Raw genomic sequence first — 25089 nt, 5'->3', positions numbered from 1 at the left:
TTATGCCTGTAGCCGTGACGTGCTGAATAAAGATCACAAATTACGAGCCGGCAAATTCTGAAAAGCTGGTGTTGGTGTTGTTAAGTCTTCAGCTGCCGAAGTCGAATAATTTCTAGCAACTTCATATGGGAGTTGCTATAGTTGAAGTCTAAGAAAGAATCTTTTGGCAATTAAAAAAAATCAGTCAGCTAAATTAAAACAGTCTCTCGATTGTTTGCATTCCATTTGAAAAAAATAACGGGAAGTGACTTAACAGCGGCATCCGAAAACAAATATCATGCAGGTGGTCACAAAACTTGCTTAGAGCGTATTCTAGACTTTATACGTACCCAAAACCGTCCAACACCAAGCAAAATTTACTTGGGAATGCCGTGGAGATTTTCCCTTTACCCCTTAAAAAGTGAGCATTAACACTTTTCGTCTTCAAAATTCGTTTCCTTGTTCCTGGTGCGCGGTGCAGATCGAAGCGGCCTGGACGACTGTCATGGTGGTGAGAATCTGGTTCCGGTGGATTTGGTTTTATTCCCAATCAATGCTTGAAAAGGGATCTGCCACTGAATGACGCTGCTCGATATTTGAACAAACTTTCTGTCAGCGATCATTTCCGAAAACGATCGTTACCACCATCGTCCATCACGACGTGAACGAGAGACGAAACCAACAAAAAATGAGCACCGCTCAAGCAGCCGCCCGAACGAGACAACGTGCTCTTTTGCTTTCTCTCGTTTTTCGTCTCTCTCTTCCTTGTGTTTCATGGTGACAGTAGTCATTTGAATGCGATCACGGGATAGATGATCGGAATCTCGGTAGAATGTCACCGTTTTTGGGACACCGTTCTCTGAGCGGTTTGTTTTACTGTGTGAGTGCGTAGCACTCATCGTGTGTGAAACAAACGAAAGTAAAATGTCAAAATCTGGTTATCGTGGTGAAGACGATTGGAGTGTTCTATCACCTATCAACAAAAAAAAGTCTAAAGTTCGTAAGCGCTGTTCCGAATTATCAATTCCTAGGCAACTTGGGCATGGCGAAATGCAGTCTGCAATCCGCTAAAATCACCGCCTCCTAGCGAAGCAAAGTTGTTGTTATTCTGTGCGATTTCAACAATTCGTTTTTTATTTGTATTTATGATTGATTTTTTTTATGAAACATTGTCCATGCATTCTCCATGTCAAAAGAAGTAATTTTGCATAATTATTTTTTCCATACAATTTGCCAGAAATTCTGTATCTTGAGAAGGAATTTTCGGATCGATTTGGTGTCTACGGCAAAGTTGTAGGAATTAAATAAGATACAAACAAGGATTTTTGAAAATTGAACTTTTTATAAAAGCTTTCCGATTTTTGTATTCTTTGAACTTTTTCAAAATATAAAACATACTAAAAAAGACATCATCTGAGCCATATTGCGTGATGGTGTAAAATTAAATTTAAAATTTTTTAAACTTTTAAAGCAAGCTATCTACCAATAGATAATTTCCCACTTTCGTTGTTCAGTATAAATTATATATTTATTGAAATATTAGTATTGAAAAGATCAAAAAAAATATTTTACATTGATGTTGGAACAAAAAATTTATTTCAAGTCAATTAGGTGACATTTAGAAAAAAAAATCATTTTCTTCGATTTTTTTTATGAGGCTGTTTCTAAGAAACTAACTGCCCAAATTTAAAGTTCCAGCGAGAAAAGGAATGATGTTTGATATTTTTTTTGTCTAGGTTTTCGATATTTTCCAAAAAATATCCTAAAAAAAATTCTCCTAAACTAGATTTTTCACCATTAAGCACATTGACTTAGAAGATGTATTTTTATTCTCCTAAAAAATATCAAAAAATTGAAAATTAACCCTCTACAACCCAACCCCGACTCTAGGCGAATTTCGATTGACGAAAAATCCATTTTCAACCAATTTGCAATCTTTTATAAGCATTGGAAAGAAGGACTCTTGAAATTTGAGATAATTTAGATGGTTGGAAGTTTGACTTGTTTTACATGACTTTGCATTTGTTTAAAAACATGTATTGTTTCAGGGGTTTACTTTGACATTTCCTATATTTTATTTGAAAATAAATATGCAGTAATATTTGTAATGTTCCAGACAATACCTCAACGCAATTCCTTTTACCATTTAAATAATAATGGTATCATTTTATAGAAAAACATGTGAACAACAAGCAAAACAAAAAGAAAAGAAAAATTCACTTGAAAACATGACAAAAGTAAAAAGACTAATGGTAATGATAGGAAATGGTAGTTAAGCCAAATACTCTCAGAAACAAATACAGTATGTAAAAAAAGTATTGCCCAGGTATTTAAAAACGTGGGTTTTAAAGAAAACCTAGAAGTTTGGGTATCAAAAGATCGGAAATTTTATGCCCTTTCCGATTCTACATAGGTTGACTTGTGAATCGTGGACCGGTTCGGATGCCGGCGGATTTTCTTACGACCTAATTCCGGGTTGGTACGAAATTCCAACGAAAAATCTATTCTATCGATACTAATACCCCCAAAACGGTGTTATACCCACTCCAAAATGTTTATTTAGCAATTCTTTGATAATATATTGACATTTAGTTGAATTAAATGTTTGCAAAATTAAGTTTAGATAGAATTTCCAGAGTTATATAAACTTTTATACTAAGTAGTTAGTAAACTTTATATTTAATCCAAATTATTTTTTTAATCAGTCAAGGATGCCTATTTGGAGTTGGGAGACTGGATTTATGGTGATTTGTCAACAAATAACATTATTTATGTTAATTTTTCGAAAGGTGTACAAACTTTTTTTGCACCTTTTTTATTTTTGTAATAGTATTTGTTATATAACTTTTTATGGAAATCATCTTCTCATGAACTTTTTGTAGCAAAATGTTTGGCATGAGTTTCTGAACAAAACGTAGTACTAGGTTCCTGTCAAACTTTAATTTTTTTACATGTTTCATCACAAAATGTGCATAGTGCCCAAGGGGTGTAAATACTTTTTTTACATACTGTATAAATAAACATGATGAAAGCTAATAACAATTCAAAAATGGATCAAGAAAACCATAAAATAAGAGAAGTAAAGTTTTTCGTTGACAAAAGTTCCTCAAAGATACCTCCTGACAACAGGAAAAATATAAAAAAAGCAAAGCAATCCACTTTAACTACCCCGGGTCTTTTGTAGTCTCTGTTGCAAGTTTCTGCTCATTTCTAGGCGTCCGAAGGTTATGGGTGGTGAGTAAGGTGCCCAAAAAAAATGACCCCCAGCTCCACAAGCGGAAAACGGTTTTTTGGGTAATTTTGAGCATCTGTGCAAATTTTGAGCGAAATTGGATGAGATGGATGAGAGCCTAAAGTTGGTGAAAAAAATGTTTTTCACACAAAAATGACTTTTTTAAATAGCTAATATCTTTTCAGGATCGAGTTTCACAGCTTTGGGATGTTCTACAAAGTTGTAGAGCATTAAATTTTGAATAAGAATCTCACCTTTGGGAATATTTGGATGGAATAGCGCACCGTGCAGACCAAACCGTAAGAAACTTGGGTTTTCCATACATTTTTTCGATTTTTCCCATACAAACTTTACCTCCGAGTATCAATGGGTAAATGATGACCGATTTTGCTCATATTTTGCCCAGAGTCCTAAAATAGCTAAAGGAACAATATTCAGCTTGTAAAGCGAGGTTTTGAAAAAAAGTCTCATATTCTGGGCACCCTAGTGGTGAGTCACCCAAAACCTCTTTAATTATGTTCCGAAGCAAGTCCGATAACACGATCATTATCGGACTCTCTGTTTTCCTTTCACCAACAAACCGAGCCCGATAACATGATCATTATCGGACTCTCTGTTGCTCTTTCCCAACAAGCCCAAGCTTGTTGATTTAGGCTCACCTGGCTAGGAAGGATTTGTCTACCTAAAATCCTTCCAACTAGCTAGCTAGCATAAGTTTTAGAAATAAGCCACCAGTCTGTAACTACCTCTTAAGCGGAGCGAACACGGCTCAAAATAAAAATGCTTAAAGACACAAACTGTCTTTAATTATAATTCTTTTACGCAAATGGACCGACGTTTTACTTCCCCATCCGATAAAAGGCCAGGAGGATAAGGTTGCATTCGTTGGGAGCACCAGGCTAAGAAGGTTTAGTACTCCGGGACCCTCTGGAATGGGACATTGTATTTCCACGAATGCCCTGGACACTATTTGCCGTGGTTATAGCGCCACAACTCGCTCTCTGTAACAGTATTCCTTATTCCAGTCCACGCTCACCAAGCCATCATGGCCTAGTGGTTAGCATTTTTGCTTACCAATCCAAAGGACGGAGGATCGAACCCTGCCTCGAGCGACTTTGATTTTTCGTTCATATTCAATCATTTCAAATTTATGTGTTCTTACAAAGCGAACACCGTAAAGATTCAGCCACGGCCGCTCTCGGCTTGAATTTTAGATTTTTCAAATAAAAAAGTTTAATAGAAAATCTAATCTTTTTAGAGTACTTTTTTCCAAAGTCCTTAACAACTTTGCCGAAGAAACTAAATCGATCAGAAAATCTCCTTTCAAGATACAGAAATTCATACATTTTGGGTTTGTACATTTTGCATGACCAGCCCCCAAAATTGTACTAAGACTTGTATGGAAAAACTATTGATGCAAAATTACTTACAAATCAAAAATTAAACAGGAAAAAATCGTAAAGAACAACATTCATTCTGTGGTTAAAAGTTGCTGAAAAAGCTTTTAGTCTCTACAACCCAAATATTGGTATTACGGTTAACTTACCTCGGCACAGAAAGGTCGGCTCGCCGGCGTACTGCGTTGGATACGCGGGCGCCCGGTCACCCGGCAGCATGTACGGACACTTTTGCTCTACGGTTTGACATACATCTAGACACGGTCGTATTCGTACTCGTTGCGTTTTTCGACGTGAACTGCAAAATTAAAAGGAGAAAAATGGAAAAAAATTAGTATCTCAGTTATTTTTCATCCTTCTAAGGTAGGTTAGTTTCGGCTGTTAACTAACGATTCAAGGAAGGATAAGTGGACGACATGATTACGAATGGTAATGACCGCTAGTAAAACTTAAGTCATTTCGGATTCTTCTACACCACCCCCTCCTCAATTCCCACGAGGGCGTTTTTCCGCCGCCCACCAGCCCACAATTTTGTATATTATGTCTTAATATTGTCTCGAGCAGCTGAGAGGAGGAAATTTAATTCGACGCCGTAAAAAAAGAAGCTCATTATTCAGTTTTATGGCGAAACTTGTTCTGTTGGATTCGCTCAACAGTTTCGCCAACCCATAACTATCTCTAGAGGGCTGTGAAGGCGCTCGCCTCTCGACTCGGCTGTCAGAACAGCTGAACGAATCTGTAGTTCTTCTACTTCTTCTTCGTCATCATGCTACATCCTGAACAGCACACTGGCTGGTTCTGGGCCCATGTAACACGGCTTGGAGAGGCGGCTGCATTATTTATTGCCCGGCGAAGCAGGCATTCTGTAAGTTGCTTCCTTGCGTCGTCGTCGTCGACAGTTGTTATGCCGAAAATCGTACTTTAGTTGAGTTGGAATGTGCCGATAAGACATTGTCGCCTGTCTCTTCCTCTCTCTCTCCTTTTGGTGGTTAAGAATTTGCACCGTGGAATGCTTCTATGGTAGAGTAGGTTGGGGTTTAAAAGCTTTCAAATGTGCGTCAAAATACCAATTTTGGTTAAATTTAATGAACTCTTCTACACAAAAATCTGCTACGATGCCATATCTACAATCCATACAATAATAAGCAGCCTCTCTTGTCAACTTTTATATCAATTATTCCAACAATTACAAAGAACAATTCCCCAAAGAACCAACTTCATCGTTCCTCCCCTAATGTTGTTTACTGTTTTCTCCTTTTGCTGACCCAATTGCTGCTGTTGCCGCGCTGAGACTGTCCAGCTCACTAGGGAAGAATGTAGTCCAACAGATAGGCCCCCTTTTCCCTCAACCCCCCCTGCGTTGGTTGAAGACTCCCCACGAAACGTTCGAATCCCGAGACCAGTAGAAGAAGTACCCACAGTACGTCACATTAATTTATTCATTCAGGTGTAATTGCTGGGAGGAACTGACTAACTGACTGACCGAACAGGCAGGAAGCCAACCTCGGAACGAGCCTTTCTTCCCTTGTTGAACGGGGCTTGGTTGAAGGGATGCTGGCTGGCCAGAGCTAGAGTGCTTATTAATTTGTCCTGATATATTATTTATCAGTAGCCAACACATGCACGCATAGACACACACGCATAAACTGACTATCCATTTATCTAATCAATTAGGCTTCCACTTTCTTGAGTAATTCTGCTGTTAGGGAGTCTGGAAAACGATAACACACGCACACACAGACAGGCTGAGATTTAACGTTTCCTGGAACAAAGGGATGGAAAACTTGTGGGTGAATGAACATGTTTGGTAAAAATGATCACAAAGGATTATAAAAAAATGTATTTAAAAACTTTTTTGATAAATGTAGCCTAAAAGTAGGATCAGGGAGTTATTCAATTTTTGCGGAACGTGGAAAATCTTTGAAATTTTGGAATTTCCGCGAAATCACGTGAATCACGTGCAATTTGATAATTCTCTATTCAATTATCTCAATTCGAAGTACCGTAATCTGGGGTGAATCGGGACTACAGTCTGAATAGGGACAGCAGTTTTTAGAGAACTTGAAGCTTTTAAATTTGGAAATGGTTGTACACATTTTGTTGACCTGAGTCTGTTCTAACCGAAACCAACCAGAAATATCAAAATATTGTGCTCCAACATGGTTAAAACTGCTGTCCCAATTCGCCCCATGTGTCCCGATTGACCCCAGTTTACGGTATGGATGAATTTGGTTGCCCGAGTTCCAGTTATAATAACAAATGTTTACGGCATTCGGGCATGTACGTGTGTCAAACGCGTTCTGATCTGAAATGCCTTTTGCCAATTGTTACACTTACAGCTATTTTCAAAGTGTTCCAAGATAGCACGACATGATTGAAACTTCTTGTATATGAAAAGTGACGACAATGCACGGAGTTTTTTTCGGTTTTTATTTACTGAATATCTCTTGATTGAAATCGAATTATGGAGATCTGTGAAGAGTAATGGGTAATGGGTATGGGGGGGGGAGGGGGTTAATTCTCTACACACGAAATCGGGAAAAGTTGGCCAGTCCCTCTTCGATTTGTATAAAACTTTGTTCTAAGGGGTAACTTTTGTCTCTAATCACGAATCCGAGGTCCGTTTTTTGATATCTTGTGACGGAGGGGTGGTACAATCCCTTCAATTTTTGAACATGCAAAAAAGATATGTTTTTCAATAATTTGCAGTCTGAAATGGTCATGAGATGAAAATTTGGTGTCAAAAAGACTTTTATGTGAATTTCTGCATGATTTTATTTACTTCAACTTTAAGTGTCAATGTTATTCTCAAACATATTTCCTCAAGCTGGTCATAGAGACAATTTTAAATGCAGTTTCATGGTTGTGGAGTGTGGATTTTACTCACCGTCCAAATACTTTGATTTAAAAAATAATTCTTCTCAACATAAAATACGAATGACCATTTTTGCCATGCATTTGAAAAACGCTTTACTCAGAAATCTTTAAAAAATCGTGCACGTCGGGGAATCGTCCCAGAAAAAAAATCCTACTTGAAAGTTTAGATATGCCCTGTCGATTGAATTTTGGCCCGAAACCCGGAACTCAAAGACCGACTTTTGAGAGCTCTTTTTCTGAAATACTTGTGCGATGTCTGTACACGCTAGGGTGGTCCAAATCCGGACTTTTTTGAGGCTACCCCCTGAAATCAAAGATTGACCCATCACTTGGCTAAATTCCAAATTTGAGCTCATTCTGACCACGGGAACCCCTCCCTCCAATCGCTTAAAGTTTGTTTGGGAAAAATCGTCAAAATGTATGGAGAAAAGCAACTGTTTTACTTTTTTACCTGTGGAAGGCGCCATAATTATCCGATTCTTACCATTTCTCAAATGTAGAACCTACATTAAATTTAGATCAACTTTCCCGAAGACACCATATTTTTAGGATTTTTTCCCGCGAAGTTATTAGCGCCCAAAGCTGACCCTTTTTGCGCGGCCAGCTGTAAGGGGCTACCTAACAACGATGTTTATTTCCAATTCGTACACGCACGTGCTCTCTCTCAGCACAGAGAACAGATGTACATCTAGGCTCTAACTTATGTGTAAACACTGTTGCACTAAAAAAAATGAGTTGCATACAATCTTGCATCAAAGAAATTAGAGTGTGCAGGATACGCTTGGCGGCGCCACCGTCGCGGCTGAGAATACTTGACTTAACAATGAAAAAGGCTCAATAATTTCGAAAGAAAATAAATGTTAACCTCGTTTAAATCTGGAGCAACATTTGAAAAGGGCGCATAAGCATTTTGACAGCTGGAACTATTTTGCAAATTCCGAGTCAATGTGTAACTATTTAACAAAACGCGCAGTGCTAAACGGTAGCTGGGAAGGCCAGCTATTGTTTAACATTTCGAGTTTTGTGAAAAAGTTACCTGTTGGCCCGGAATTTGCAAAATAGTTCCAGCTGTCAACATGCTTATTCGCCCTTTTCTCGTGTTGCTTCAGAAATATAAAATTCACTTCTGTATAATTCCAGTTGACTAAAAGTAATGCAAAAATGCATTAACATTAACGAAAACATAACAGAAAATTCATTCAAAAATGATTTTTCAAGCGACAACTTAAAATAGTCCCTTTACACATGTTATGTCCGATTTCGTTTTGTTTACCTTCTTTGGCGCGTAAAATTGCAACCCTCTGATGAAGGACAGTTAGACATTGGTCTGATGTCGTTCGTACTGAATGTTTTATGCAGTGATTAGATGGCCCAACGTTCTGCTACTGTAGGCCATCATGATTTTGGAAGTGGCGCTATCTAGGCGGATGGTGCACACCCTAGCTCTTTTCAACGTATTTTGGTTTGAATTTTTACACACGTTTTTCAATGCTGTTTGTTTAATGACATACATCTGTTCTCTGTGCTCTCAGGTTCAAATTCTCTAACGAGCTTGCACGCCTGCCTGCCTGCCTGTTTCCCTATAAGCGCGCGCTGTTTATCTGCTTGGACTTTTGTCGTCGTCGTCGTTTTCGTTTGCTATCCGCTGCGCTGCGTTTCTGGCATGTTTATTATTTTTCAACTGAAATAGCAGGATTGTTTTGAGATATATTTAGCATATAAATTCTTAAATTATGTCAAAAATAAAAAAAATAAACTGCGCTGAAAAATTACAGCAAATGTCATGAGAACAGGGTTTGTTTTTTTCCAACATTACACGCAGTTTTTAGTATATGCTAAAGAAACATGATAATGATTCAATTATTTAAAAAAACATCTTCAGGTAATACAAATGTTGTTTCTTTAGGTAGTTTGCTTTAACAAAAATATACTTTAGTACAAATCAGAACAAATCAAAACAATTTTACGATTATTGCTGCAAATTTTCATTCATACCCTCTAAAATTATTTTTTTATTCTTTCTGAAAATTTCTTTCTGTGTTCCTAGACCACCTGCAACAAATATTGCAACTGTTTATCATTTTTTGTCAGTTTACCTGTAAATTTTTCGATTCAGGAAACATCTCTTTCTGCACAATCGTTAACTACCTTCAGATCTTGCAGTTGCGGCCTTCCTTTAAGATACTCATTTGGATTCAGTTTTAAAAAAATCTAAAGAAAATTCCTTCCTTTTTTATCTAAAAAAACTGCATGGTATTTCTTGTAACAAAAGCAGATAAATTAAAATCCAAAACGTTTGCAATTAGGTTTGGATCAGAACAGATGACAATTCATGGATGAACTAATTCATCAAATTTGTATTCTCTCTCACACGCTCTTATAATATGATATCTATTGTTGATCACATATTACATAAAATTTTATATCTCAAAACAAACCTGGTATTTTAGTTCAAAATTATAATAAACATGTCAAGAACGCAGCGCAGCGGATAGCAAACGAAAACGACGACAACGACAAAAGTCCAAGCAGATAAACAGCGCGCGCTTATAGGGAAACAGGCAGGCAGGCAGGCGAGCAAGCTTGTGAGAGAATTTGAACCTGAGAGAGAGCACGTGCGTGTACGAATTGGAAATAAACATCGTTGTCAGGTAGCCCCTTACAGCTGGCCGCGCAAGAATGGTCAGTTTTGGGCGCTAATAACTTCGCGGGAAAAAATCCTAAAAATATGGTGTCTTCGGGAAAGTTGATTTAAATTTAATGAAGGTTCTACATTTGAAAAATGGTAAGAATCGGATAATTATGGCGCCTTCCACAGGTAAAAAAGTAAAACAGTTGCTTTTCTCCATACATTTTGACGATTTTTCCCATACAAACTTTAAGCGATTGGAGGGAGGGGTTCCCGTGGTCAGAATGAGCTCAAATTTGGAATTTAGCCAAGTGATGGGTCAATCTTTGATTTCAGGGGGTAGCCCCAAAAAAGTCCGGATTTGGACCACCCTAGTATACGCACTTAAAAATTTGTGTCTTCCAATTTTTATATTGCAGATTTGTAGCCGTGGGGTCGGAGACGAACATTTTATTTTTCGATTCACAATTTTCGACCAGTAAATGTTTCATGTTTCAATTTCAAACAAAAGCCATTCGAAAACATGCGCCATAAACTTATTGGGCCTAAAATTTGAAGCTTTTCCAAAATGTATTTCCAGAGATATAGCCATATTAGTGTTTTACGTCTAATTTTTACCCTATTTTTTCCTATTAAATTTTTGGTTTTATACAGAATCATATACTGAACATCAAATTCGAAGTCCCGGCTCGTTCTCGTTCGAAAGATCGACAATTCGTCAAGTCGAAGCATAAATGCCAGCACATTTACGCTTGCGCGTTTTACGCTGCGCGTGAAAGTGTTCTTTCTGGTTTCTGATAATAGATCGACAAAGTGCAATATCGATACATATTTTCTTAAATTAATCATAGACTAACATTTAAAACTGAGTACCCCTTATTTTTTCTAATAATGTCAATCCAATATGTTTCTCTTAATTAAATATAATTATCTTGTGACCCATAATGTACCTCTGAAATTAAAAAAAAATGGCATTCGAGGTTTAGCCTAAAAAGATTCGAAGCTTTAGGTCAGGGGTGACCAAAGTATAGCCCGCGGGCCAAATGTGGCCCGCGAGGTGACTTTTTGTGGCCCGCGGACCCATTTTGAATGATCATGTAAAATGGCCCTTTGGACCCCTGTAAAGTGATTTTATAATTCTTAAAATTCTCCTCCGTGTACGCACGAGTGCAAGCAGCAGTCAAGTGCTCAGTGCTCCATCGTTTTTTCGAAATTTTTCGCCGCAATTTACCGTGATTAGCCGCGAGTTTGCTCCAACAGCATGCCAAGGGCCGGCCGTGGCCGTGGCAGTTCGAGTGCGGCCTCGAAAAACCCGCGAAGTTCGTCTACCGGCCGTGTGCAAAAAGGTAAACAAACCAACGCCGCGTCGTCCGCCATCGCGCCGGGGAGTGTGTGCGCCAAAGGATTTGACCCCAAGTTATTACACCCTAATTACCGTGTCCAGGGCCGCAGCCCTATAAGGCTCCGTTCAGCTACTTCCGGCAATCCGTCGACCGATGGCGCTTCAACATCCGCCAACATTCCCACCAGTAACAAGTTCGCGAGACTGAGTGACGAGGAAAGCAACAACAACAACACCGACGGTAGCACTACCGACGACGACGACGACGATGGTCGTACACGGAAGAAAGTGATTTCGCCAAAAAAAGTAATTACTCCAAAGGAACGACGACCACCACCAATTTTCGTTTTGGACACGTTGGCGGACGATGTTGACGAGCAGCTGGAAGGCCTCGTGTACTGCCTCAAAATAGGTAAATCGTCAGTGCAAGTGTTCACGTTTGACCAAAAGAACTTCGACCTGGTTGTGGAGAAATTGAAGCGTAAAAACTTCAAGTTCTACACATTCGACCCCGTGCAGAAGACCGCTGTTAAGGTCGTCTTGCAGGGGTATCAAGACCGCCCGATCTCCGTCCTCAAGGAGCACCTCTCGGGTGTCGGAATAACGCCGCGAGACATAAAAGTCCTCTCGCGGAAGACAACCGTCACGGGTACACACACACTGTACCTGTTGTACTTCGACCGCGGCACCGTCAAAATTCAAGACCTGCGGCGGACTAAGGCGTTGGACGGTTTTTGGGTAAACTGGCGGTTTTACTCCAAAAATCCGACGGACGCAGCGCAATGCCACCGTTGCCAGAAATTCGGCCACGGCTCGCGGAACTGCAACCTCCGGCCCCGCTGCGTGAAGTGCGGTGAGTCACACCTCTCGGAGGTGTGCGCACTGCCACGAAAGGCGGACTTGGGGGAAAACGCAGAACAAACCAAGCCGCGCGTAAAGTGCGCGAACTGCGGCGGTAACCATACCGGTAATTACCGCGGATGCGTCGCGCGGAAGTCCTACCTCGAGGAGCAGGAAAAGAGGAAGAAGAAAGCAGCAGCGTCCCATCCTCCTCAGCGAAGTACGAGCGCAGCCGTTCCTGCAGCTGGCCAGCGTACGGTTCCAGCGGACAACCCAGCGTTCCCTCCTGGATGGGGGCGGTCGTTTGCAAGCGTGGTCGCTGCCGGTAGCGGCGATGCGACCCAGCAAGGAGTCACCGGGGAAGATCTCTTTACCCTGCCGGAGTTCTTTGCTCTCGCGGGGGAGATGATGACGCGGTTTCGGACCTGCCGTAACAAGGCGGAGCAATTTCTGGCCCTCGGGGAGCTGATGATTAAGCACATCTATAAAGGATAAAAAATTGTGATCTAGTTTTAAGCTTTCTCTATTTCTATCCCCTTTCCCTTGCAATTTTAGTAAGTTTTTTTTTTCTTTATTTTTCTTACTCTTGGCAACACCTTTATTAACTAGCAATAACTGTTCCAAAATGGATTATGATGTAACACACAGCTGAAAGGAACTCCAAAACTCTGTTTTGTACCTCAAAAGAACTTATTGTATCTGATTATTCACCAATAAAACCGAATTTGAATTTGGAATAATTCTTAAAATTAAGGTTTAGTGATTTTTTTTAGTCAATATGAATCCAATGATGTATCCATTATTTGATTTTAAATATACCTGGAGTCCATATTTGGAGTTTTGATATGGAATACTTATATTTTTGCTGCCTTGAAAGTTTTCCACTGTAGTAAAATTTGAACATTTCAATAAGTTGGATATTTAGCAAAATATCTATTTCGTATCTGGAGTTTTTTATGAAAAGGTCCAATAAACAAAATTTCCAGTTTTGCTTTTTGGGTGTTTTTGAAACCGCCTTGAGTCAGGGGTATTAAAAACACCCAAAAAGCACATCTCGGACATTTCGCTGGAGACAGTTATTGGCAAAGCTGTTGAAGCGCTACCGTTCGATGTACCAATTGTACGCAAATATGTGGACGATCTGTTTATTGCTGTTCCAGCAGACAAGATCGATGTTGTATTAGAAGAGTTCAACAAACATGAAGCCCGCTTACAGTTCACTCTTGAGTGTGAACAGGACAACAAACTACCGTTCTTGGACATGCAGGTGATCCGGAATGCTGACCAGACTCTGAGCACTGATTGGTACGCCAAACCCATCGCCTCAGGGAGAATGCTGAACTACAACTCGTTTCACCAGATGAAACACAAAGTCAATGTTGCGAACAACTTTATCCACAGAGTGACCACTCTATCCACACACAGCAGCTGGAACGACCAAAAACAGATCATCTACACACACCTACACAACAACGGATACCCGAGGACGTTGATCAGTCGTCTAATCCAACAGCACCAAAGTAAAACCCTTCCGAATGCCAGCGAGCAACCCAACGTAGCGACTCCTGTCGCTAGCACCAACCAGGATCCTACCCAACCACCCACCCTCAGTCAGCCACAGCCTGCAACAGATGCCATCTATCGATCCATCCCTTACGTGCCAAAACTGACCGAACGACTCCAAAAGGTGTTCCGCAGTGACTATAACCAGATCCGCATTGCCTCTAGACAAACCAACACTGTAAACAACCTACACACCAAAGTGAAAGACCCCAAAAACCACTATGAAAACAGCAATGTTATTTATAAAATTCCTTGCAGTAGCTGTAACAAATGTTACATTGGAATGACCAAGAACAAACTTAGTACAAGACTGTCAGACCACAGATCAGATGTAAACAAATTGGAAAAAAATGTTACAGATCACACAAACACTGAGACAGATATGGATAGCATCAGAGACAAAACTGCTTTGCTTGAACATTGTGTAAACACAGGCCACCGTTTTCAAATTGATAACACAAAAATTGTAGACACAACCTTTATGTCACACACACTGCCATTTTTAGAAATGTGCCACATCTTCAACACTCAACACACAGTAAACCACAGAGTGGATGTTGATGGATTAAACACAGCTTACGCTTCTGTGTTACATTCTATTAGACCCCAACACACGGACACACATCAAATTTGCCCGCACAATTTGACCCAAAGCGTACCCGATGAAAATGATACCCCTTAATGCCCAAATCATATCCCGAACAAAGTAACTCGAACCGCCCCCAAAATTTGTGACCATAGCGACAGTGTGAGATATTTAATTGTTAAATTCAGTGTCCCTAAATGTCCTAATCTCACATTATTTGTTAATTTTAGTCAGTGTACCACCAGCTTTTGATGGAATTTATGACGTTAGCCTTAGAAAAGGCAGCTAACAAGAAACGTCAAGCTATGTATGGTTTCTGTAATAAGTCCTCTACTATGTGTTTCTAACAATAAATTATTAATTAATAGTTCCCCCTGAAGAAGGCGCCAATCAGCGCCGAAACGTCGGACACAGCATAAACAGCGTTCCACTTTGCCCAGACTGAGTAGCCGATCAAACTCAAAATAATAACAACAGTCGAACTCTCATCAATTCTGATAAATATATTTTACTAATTTGTAGTTTGAAATAACGATATTTATTTATTTAAATACACATTTTTTACATTTGGCCCGCAAGCTTACGTGAGCTTCTAATTTGGCACGCCACTCAAAAACTTTGAGCACCCCTGCTTTAGGTCAAATTCTCACTGTTTGGTATTTTTTTGTTTCTGAAAAAATAATTGCACCAATATATTTGTCGGAGTTTCATCATTTTGTAAGAAAGGCTCTATTTCACCTCTGGTGATATTAAATCAGGTTTTTGACTTGGTACGATTATAAATCAGAAGTAGGATCAGAATAATTTTCGATAAATTTAAAATTTCCCAGGAATTCCGGGGATTTCCCGAGAAATTTGTAAACCTAGGAAATTGGACGCTCTAAATATCCCAGAGTTTGAATGAATTTGATTGCCAGAGACCAGAGATATTATAAAAAATGTTACAGTAGTCGTGCAAGCACGTGTGGCAAAATTCTTCTGACAAAATTCCCTTTGGCCAGTTGTCGCACTTACAATAAATTGCAGGGTGTGTCAAGAGAGCATGATCAGATCGAAACTTTATTGATATGAGAAATGGCAACAATGCACGGAGGTTTCCCGGTTTTTGTTGAATATCTAAGGATTTGAATCGATTTTTGGGAATCCATGAAGGTCAAAAGACAAGGCATTGAAATAAAAAAAATATGAAAATTGAAATCACAAGCCATGGTATTAACATTTGAATTTAAAAAGGGTTTAAAAATGCATTTTACGCCTGCCGTGTTGTTTTGCTGCAAATCATTAGTTTTCAAAATATGTATGTATTGACATTTTATCATAAAAAATCTGTTTGCGCTACTTTTCAACGGAATTTTACGGTATTTTAGATTGAACAATTTTACGTGTCAGATAAATATTTATATTCCAACTTCCAAGATTGAACGGTGACTTCAACACGCTGGTTTTCGGGCATAATTCGTCTAGATGATCCTAAAGCTTTGTAGAACTTGATCATATCTGTAATTTTTCTGATCAAACCATCGTTCAACCAAATAAAACGCATTTATTATTGTTAACATAAATAGCGTGCTGTAGTTTTTATTTATTGGAGCTTTAAAATTTCAATGTATTTTTCTCTAAACGTCAAAGAGCTACATACGACTAGACAAGTTGTTAGTCCTTTTAAATCCAATTCAGTAGCGTGATTCAATATCACATCTGCCTTATTACTTAGTTTTGTCTCGTTCTATTTCGAGAACAACCTATAAATTTCCAAAAATATGAACTGAAAAGAAAGGTAATAAACGTAATCCCCATAATTCGGTTTGACAGTGAGTTGTGTTCATCGCTGTAGTAACACTCTGCCACAATGCATGTATTATTCCCCACTTCGTGTAGTTTTAAAATCACTTTCACAAGGATGATTTTCCACCGGTAACTTCCTGACAGACAACCACACCAGACCTAGACCCATCTTCATTCGTCTTCCGGCATCCAACTAGGGTTTCAGTTCCGATTTGCCGCCAGCCAGCCAGGATGATGAATAGATAGAGAAACCCCAACCCGGATTGGGCTTGGAAGTGGGGCCTGATGCCGCCGGTTGTTTCAGACAGTTCTGGCCCCAAATGAAGTGATGATGAATTATTTATTCATGTGCTGCTATCTTGGATTTCAATTCTAAACAATATCTTTTCGCTGCGCTTCCACTCCACTTTTTGGAAGTAGTCATTCCAGTCTGGCAGCATATGTTATTGTACAGGAGAGGGCTCGTTTCGAGACGGTTCAGCAATATAAGGAATGACTGGATACTATTCCACATGGATTGGAGCTGGCACGTTTCGAGACCGGCTGTTCTGAGCTGTTGTGGAGCGCATTCTAAAGCAAATCTAGCTCAAAAAGCGAACGAATTATCAATTCAATATTTTTTTATACGAATTAATTAAAATAGTCGAGACTTAGATTTATAACTTAAGTTTGAAAAAATGTTAATGATACGTTTTTTTTCATAAATTCAAAGAAATTTAATATTTTCAATAAAAATTCGTCATTCGGCATGGAACTCGCAAGAAGCATGTAGTGGATGGATAAAACTAATGCAGCACCAGCTTTCATTTACGAGCTTGTTGCGGCGGCAGAGCTTGCCAAGGCCCCAAACCATGCCCAGGCAAAAGGGAGAAAAGCAATCAAGCATGGAAATTGATCAAAAACTTTCAGGCAAAATGTTTTCTCTGCCTTGGGAAAGACAAAAAAGGAGAGAGAGAGAGAAACAAAAAAGGATAGTGGTAACTCTCTTGGTAGAAAATATAGTGGCCATTTTCCACTTGGGACGAGATTCCGGATTCCGGGGGGCGGAAAAACAGTTCGATTTGTCAATGCAAATCAATGAGCGGTAGAATGTTCGATGACGAATCAGCACAAGTGCCACACTGTGTTGAAAGTTATTACTGTTGAACGTAATCGATCGACTCACACTTGGAGGTGCCTTGGCGAGTGGAAATCAAACAAGTTTCAGAACGTTACGACATCAGTTTTTCAACACACACACACATATCGCCTCCTAAAAGGCTCAGAGCCCATAAAAAGTCTATTCGATGCTGTTGATCGGGACCCGTTGGAAGTTCGCCTTGAATATTTCATGTTCCCCCCCGAGGCAAATTAAATTATGGAAGGGTGTACCGCAAGGAGATGTCACATAAAAATTTAGAATGGACGTCTCGAGGGGCGGAAGAGTTTGACGATCCGTTCATTGATTTAACAGCATCACGCACGGTGAGCTTGACCATTGGTTCTACTTTGAAGTTTGCATTCAAATTTGAAAATCAACATGGTAGGTTTTTGCCTTCCTTGTGGAGACAAACCTTCATTTATAAATATCGACTCAGAATCAAATTCTGAGTAAATTTCTGTGCGTAAGGATGTTGATCAAACATATGCACTTGATTTTCTCGGCTTCGGCAGACCAAATTTTGTTCGGAATTATTTCATTCGATCCAGTTTTGAATCCCATAGCACGGTATTGAAAATTGTAAAGTTTAATTAGATTATTCAAAAGTTATGCTTGAAAACGTTTTTTGGTTGATTTTAAGAAAACGTAAATCAATTTTTGGAAGCTACCTTTTCAATCTAGCTTTTGCGAGCTTTTAAGTGGTTTAAAGCAGTGTAGTTCTCTAGATTTCGCAAATTATTTCGCGATTTTTTAATATATATTATAATGTATATTTGGATGGCGCAAATTATTTCGCGAATTTTTAATATGTATTAATTGTATATTTGGATGAAACATTGTCCATACATTCCCGAAGAAAAAAAGCAATTTTGCATCTTAGACTTTCCATACAATTACGCAGGCTGGTCATACAAAATGGGTACGTAAATATATGAAATTCTATATCTTGAGATGGGATTTTCTAATCGATTTGGTGACTTCGTTAAAGTTGAAGATTGGAATTAAAAAAAAAATAGTTACACAAATCTCTCAATTCTTTGTTCATTTTCACTGAAAGTTTGATTTCCAGAATACGTATTTATGAATTTTCAAAATTATTTTTAGAAGCTAAATCGAATTTACAATCGAATAAATGATGAATCTTCCAAAGTTAATGTGTTTACGTGTTTAAGAATTTTTGATGCATTTGATTCTTTGATGAAATTCTAGTCTTGTTTTTTTTTATTAAGCGTCCAATTTCCCGTCTCGGGAAATAATTTCCCGGGATTTCCCGAAAAAAAATATTTCCCGTTTCCCGGAAAATGTGTAAATTTCCCGGGAATTCCCGAAATTCAAGCGAAAGTAAACATTTTCTGAACTTTTTGGAACCATTTTTTTGAAAATGCATTACAACACACCTTTGCAAGAAAGAGATAGCAAATCTGATGCAAAAAAAAAATCGCAGCTACCATGTAAACATTCTTCTAATCTGTTAGTAAGTTTCTGATTACAATTTAGGCAAGGTTTTTAAAGAATAATTGGTGTTATTTCATCTTAAAAAAGTAAACCCTACCGCTAAATATTTCAAATAGCTTTGTGCAAGAAGACTAACTTCAATTCTTTTAATACTTAGTATTTTTTTTAATGTTTTTTCGAAAAGTTTTTTGTTATGAAAAACAACATTTTCGGTATGGTTTTTTAATTTTAACTTTTGGCCAATGCAAATATTTTTCAAAGTTTTTGTCCCTCGGCCCTCCTCGACTCCGGCCAGAGCCGAGGGACAAAAACTTTGAAAAATATTTGCATTGGCCAAAATTTAAAATTAAAAAACCATACCGAAAATGGGGGGCAAAAAATAAAAAAGAAAATAAAAAATAAAATAACAAGCCGTGGTCTCAAAATTTGAATGCAAAAAGTGTTTTAAAATGCAATTCACACTAGTTCAGTTGTTTTGCAATCATTAATTTTCAAAAAATGTGAGATTTTACGAAAACAAAAATTTTAACGAAAAAAAACATTTTGCGATACTAAAGATCAAACATTTTCAAAAGTTTAAAAGATTTTTTAATCAACTCAAACATGCTAAAAATGATTTTAAACGCAAGGGAATGCATTTTAAATTGAATTCAGCTGATTGCACTTAAATTTCCATTAAAATTTTTAAGTTTTTAAATTTTCATTGGATTTTCTTCTAATTTCCAACATTTTTTCTATAAACTGGGCGATTTATGGGTCATTTCTAGGTTATAATTTCCGTTTTTCAAATTTTTCAGTTTTTTAAAATACTTTATGATGGAAAGCCCCGATTATCTCTCTGAAAATCAGTAAATTTTTGAATACAGCCTCACAACGAGTTCGAATCGATGAAAATGACAATTGTATTGCAGCGTACTCCGGAAAATTTTCCTAAATTATTTTAAAACTTGACCCATCGCTACCAGAAGCTTTCTAATTGTGATATCTGACTGTGATCTTAGTTTTGGTTAAGATTAGGGAAAGTTTTATTTGTGTTCAATGTATTAATTTAAGAAATCTAGTGTCATTGGAGTTTGAAAACTTGTTGAGTTAAGATGAGGTGGTTTTTATGCCTTTTCAGAATGTGTCTTGACACAGCTCAAAGGGGCTTTTCGAACACCAAAATAAAAAAAATAAATGAAAATTAAATTACGATATCTCTTCATTTGATTTTCAATTAAAAAACAAAGAATCCTTTTATCCCTGGGCCTTGTAAAGTCAAGGGGCATGATTTGATCCTAGTGCATTAGTTAAAATTTGGGTATACATTTTTTTTTATAAGCACTATGGACACCACTTCATGCTACGAGAACTCGCTTTGGCGCAGCCCCAGGGCTTAAGCGTTGACCGATAAGCTGTCTTCGTGAACTAGGTAGTTCTCCGATAGTGAAAATATCACAATTGCACAAGACACCGCTGCTTCTGTGACTTTTTCACTATCACAATGTGGGATTTAGGTGGGACTTTAGGATAGTACAATTGATTTGTTGCTTAGCATTAGCATTTAAAATAAACCAGTATCCTTTCCAAATCTATTTGACGTTGAAGTTAGTTGCAATTGTTAGGTTAGAGTAATGCTGTCAATAAACTTTGATTGATGTAGAATACTAGTCATTCTTTTATGTCAAATTGTCCATAGAGTCTCGATCAATCAATAATGTAATGATATCGGACAAAATTCGTTGCTCTGTTGAACTAACGGTTTTCGGATTATGGTTGTATCGACCATTGTTGCGAATCGAGGAACTACGGATCTTTTGACGTAAATGGTCATTTCTTTTTCAAATCGCGATTTCTATCCTATTTGTATATCAGTTCATACATTTTTATTGTTTTTTGATAGAAGTAGTACTACAACAGTTAAAGGAATGTTTAGTTTTGAACATTAAGTTTAGAGGATTGAATATTTGGACTTCAATGAATAATTGAATAAGTTGGACTTATGAATAACACACAACTGTGCATTTATTCTAGAGCCAGATCCATACAGCGTCAGTGTTTATTTGGTCGAAGTGTACTAATTCATTGGCAGATCTGATTCTAGTTGTAATGTACGACAAGACTACTGACGGACGTGACAGGACGAGGGCCCAGTTTAGAGGTTTCGACATCAACGATGTGCGGCTGGATCACCCTCCAAAAAAAAAAAAAAAAAAAAAAAAAAAAAAAAAAAAAACAAAGAATCCTTTTATGAAATTTTCTGATCTTCTCAATAAAGATATTGTCAACATTTTAAACATAATTAAAATATATATTATGAGGAAAATCATCTATTTTTTATTTTTTATCTGAGAAAAAAAATATTTTTTATCTGAGAATAAAAAAAATTTAACAAAAGTTTTTTTTTTCATTTCATTCTAAGCATTCAATTTCCAAGTTATTGTCAGTTAAAAATTACAGACTAATTAGGTGACACTCAAAAAAACTCATGTTCATCAATTAGAATTCTTTGTGAGGCTGTATATCAGAAACTAATTGTCCAATTTTCGAAGAAACAAAATTGTAGGAAATTTTCTCAGCCTTTAAATTTTTTTTCGAAAGTGATTCTCTTTCAAAATGTATTTTTTCATGCGAAAAATTGAAAAAAAAGGTAAAATATTTAATAAAAATTTAATACAACTGAGAACGGTACACCTTATTTAAAAAAAATTAAAGTAATTTCTTTTGCAAATTTGATTTGGTTTTAAAAACGATTCGTTAATTTTTATCCGTTTTTTCGACATTTTCAAAAAAACTCTATTTAAAAAAAATGATATCTCCTGAATCCGATTTTGCGCCATCATGCACTATGGCTCATAAGATGCCATTTTTGTCTCTGATATCATATTAAAAAAAAAACAAAAAAAAAATAATCGTGTTTTGGGAATTCAACTTTAAACAGAAAAAAAGTTAAATATTGGTTGGTTGAAAATTTAGTTGGTTGGTTGCTCATGTTCACTGTTTAAACAACTAATTTTGCAAAACTTTTGATAGAAACTTGCTTGCTTACTTCTTATTGAGCTATTTAGAAATCGATTTCAGTTGAAAACGCTTTTAATGAGCGGTACTAGCAATAGTGGGCGACACATTTAAAGTCAAGTTTGTTTGTTATATGATTAATTTACCATAATAATAAAATAAGTAAGTTCGAGAAAATCACAGGAATTATAAATCTACGTAGCATAAGCATAAGCATAAGCATAAGCATAGGTGCCCACCCGCAGTTGCTACTCCGTTATTGACCAGGACCTCCAGAAGTTACATCCACGAGCCATGGAAGATAAGTGGGTGCTATCTTTCCTCGCTTCGCAACTTCTCAAAGGCCCCTATCATGCTGATCAATACCGGCGCCGGCCACGACCAGTGGTAGGGTCACGGGGAAGTGGATGGGAATGTTAGTCCGATACTTGAGTGATAGAGACCGCCCAATCGACTGCTTCTCCGACAAAGTATCACATGAGTTTTGAGGGGGTTAGTAGATGGGTATGAGGTCAGGATTCACGAGTGGCAGTGATGTGACCATGAGCATTTTGTTTATCGGTTGAAATTTTTGAATCTTAGGCAGCCGGCTGCGGAAAGATAGATAATTGATTATTTAAAATAATTTATTTTTATCGAACGCGTGCCAGCCGAGCATTAGTGCTATGGGCTGGACTTATCAGTATAATTTTACTGTTTTTACAATTTAGATAACGCGAGCAAATTTCAAAAATAGTAAATAAATGACGCTTTACTCTTCATATAATCGATAGTAAAACTGAAAGTTGGAATAAATTTTAACGATCATTTACGACGAAAATTATGTGCGTCCCCAGAAGCACTGCACTTATGAAGGCATTATTCAATTATAATGACCAATCACCCCATGCACACAAACAGCGACACAAAAGAGACGAAAATTATCGCGAAAAAACAAGACTGCGCGTCCCAAGAAGCACTGCACTTCAAATCACAGGAATTATAAATCTACGTAACGTTTGAAATCACTCACCTTTTCACATCAATTGATATATTTTTTACTAGTTGCGAATCGTCCAATTTCGGTTCAGTCTGCTTTTTCGAAGCGTCCCCACGGTATTTGTTGGCACTCGATTTACCCTGGGCCGCCCTCGGGTCACCCTCGCTTCGGTCGGGATTATTGTTAACACTTTTGTCTCCTCTGCCACTGCCACTGCTGCTACTGCTGAAGTCACTTTTGGTACTGCTGCTGCCACTAGCAGTACCAAAATTGCTGCCACCACTGCCACTGCCACTCCTACTCCTACTCACGAAGTCCTCCCTCGTACCAAAGTATGGCAGCAACATACTGCAGCTCCACCTTCGATATGCCTCCTGAAAGGATTCGGAAAAAGAGAAGACATTTTAAGACATTAAAAACATGAACATTATTAGTTAGTACAATGTTTGTTTTAAGTTTCTAATTGGGAAGATTATTTATACATCAGCTCAAAAGAAAACAGATTTCTTCCAACACTCTGATATGTTCTTCCATAGTTTTCCAGAAAATCCCACCTTCAAAGATGTCTTGTCCGGTCCATGTCGGACATCCCCTTGTTCCATGAGGGTCAACACGGAAGGCACACAAAACGAAGGACATTGGACGTCTTTGACACACTTTTATCGAAGCTGCTTTACTCCCCCACAAACCGGGAAGACATTGTGCCCAAACCGACATGCTGCACCAAGAAGACAAGGAAACTCGTACAGATATAAGCTCTGCTCTGAATTCTCTCTCTCTGTCTGCAGCATTGCAGCACCGGCAAACCGCAATCGTTATGTTTAACCTCCGTTTGACCTATTTTTGACGGAATGCACCAGCAGCAGTGGGGAATGATAATGCATTCATTTAATTATTCAGCCCATTGCTGCACCGCCCGATGGTCCGAAATGGTTGGAAGCGCCAACAACTCTCCGCTTTTGCCCGAAATTGTGCGACCTTGCGTCTCGGCCTCACAAGTAGACATGGGGAAAATTATTGGTTTGTTAGTTTTTGGGAAAAGTTTACCTCCCCTTGGTGTGGGAGATCTTGATGTGGTTCATTAAATTATTCATAACCAGAAGACAACTAGACAAAACGACACAATTACAACGTGGAGTGCACCACGGCAAGTACTTTTCGGATTTAACGAATGTTTCCACAGACGTGCCTTTCAAATGGCAAAAAAGTCGTAAGAAGTGTGTTGAAAAAGTTGGTTTTAAACTAGCATTTTCTATGGCGAAAAGGGACAGAATCGTCTATGACTTTTTAAATTCTGCCTATCCGTTCACAGGGAGCCATGATGACAGAGCAAAATTTACAGCTAAATTTACAAATTTGCAAAATTAAATTCAAGTTGCCTTTTCCGAAAGAAAAAATGTTTTATATGATCTTTCATAACTCATAACTTGCTTCTATTTTTGACATTCAAAAAATTTAACATTTTTTTTTAAATCAAAAAAGATATTTTTTTGCAATTTGAAGATTTTTTTTCGCGGCTTAAAAATTATATTTTTATTTATTTGATTGGTTATTTTGCATCATTCGTTTTACCATAAAAGTAAAAAAAAACTGGGTATGTAAAAGTATGAAATTCTGTATTTTGACCAGTGTTGCAAATGAGTGATAGAAAAGCTATCAATAGATTATCTCTGAACCAAAAATATCCGAGAGTATAGCGGCAGTCACTATAGCTTCTGAGATCTCTTTTTGTGTCTCGTGATTCCCAGCGATGTAATTCTCTCTCTCTATCACTCCTCCCCTTTTCTTCGACTATGCGCTCTCACCGCTGAGTCTCTCAATCTCTCCGAAAACTTCAATGAGAGAATGCGAGATGGCGATTAGGAGCCGACTACGCATGACGTCCCGTTAAACTGCGTTAGCGAAATTGGTTTTGTGGCGGCTTTTGTGGTAAAACGCTGTTGCGGTAGCATGATCGTGGAAGCGGGAATGAGAGAGAAAAGGAAAATGTCAATCGCGAGTCTGTAAACACGAAAACGTGTTCGGCTTTATTCGGCGCTGAGAGTTTCAATAAGGAGAGAAGAGCAATTGTATTTGAGGCATAATTATTCAGGCGGGATAATTGTAGTTGCTGAGAGCTGATATTTTGATATTTTAACAACCCTGATTTTAACCAAGGGATTTTCTCATCGATTTGGTGTCTTTGGCAAAGTTGTAGGTTGCACATTAAAAAAATCATGATAAAATTACATCTGGAAATTAGTACAATTTTTATGTCAGAAAAAATGCCTCATAATTACATAATTAA

The 25089-nt window shown here is 38.0% G+C and overlaps 1 protein-coding gene across 1 annotated transcript in view; it reads right to left on the bottom strand.

Moving 5' to 3' along the window:
• Positions 1-25089, bottom strand: part of LOC120414614 (uncharacterized) — a 145329-nt gene that overhangs the window by 6518 nt on the left and 113722 nt on the right. The window contains exons 3-4 of the mRNA XM_039575837.2: positions 22836-23176; positions 4758-4906 (exon numbers count right to left, since the gene is read on the bottom strand). Coding sequence (XP_039431771.1) covers positions 4758-4906; positions 22836-23176 — 490 coding nt within the window. The remainder of the gene's footprint in view (positions 1-4757; positions 4907-22835; positions 23177-25089) is intronic.

Source organism: Culex pipiens, chromosome 3, assembly GCF_016801865.2.
Source record: "Culex pipiens pallens isolate TS chromosome 3, TS_CPP_V2, whole genome shotgun sequence".
Lineage (NCBI taxonomy): Eukaryota > Metazoa > Arthropoda > Insecta > Diptera > Culicidae > Culex > Culex pipiens.
Note: the sequence above shows the minus strand (reverse complement) of the source record. Positions and strands in the feature narration are given on the sequence as shown.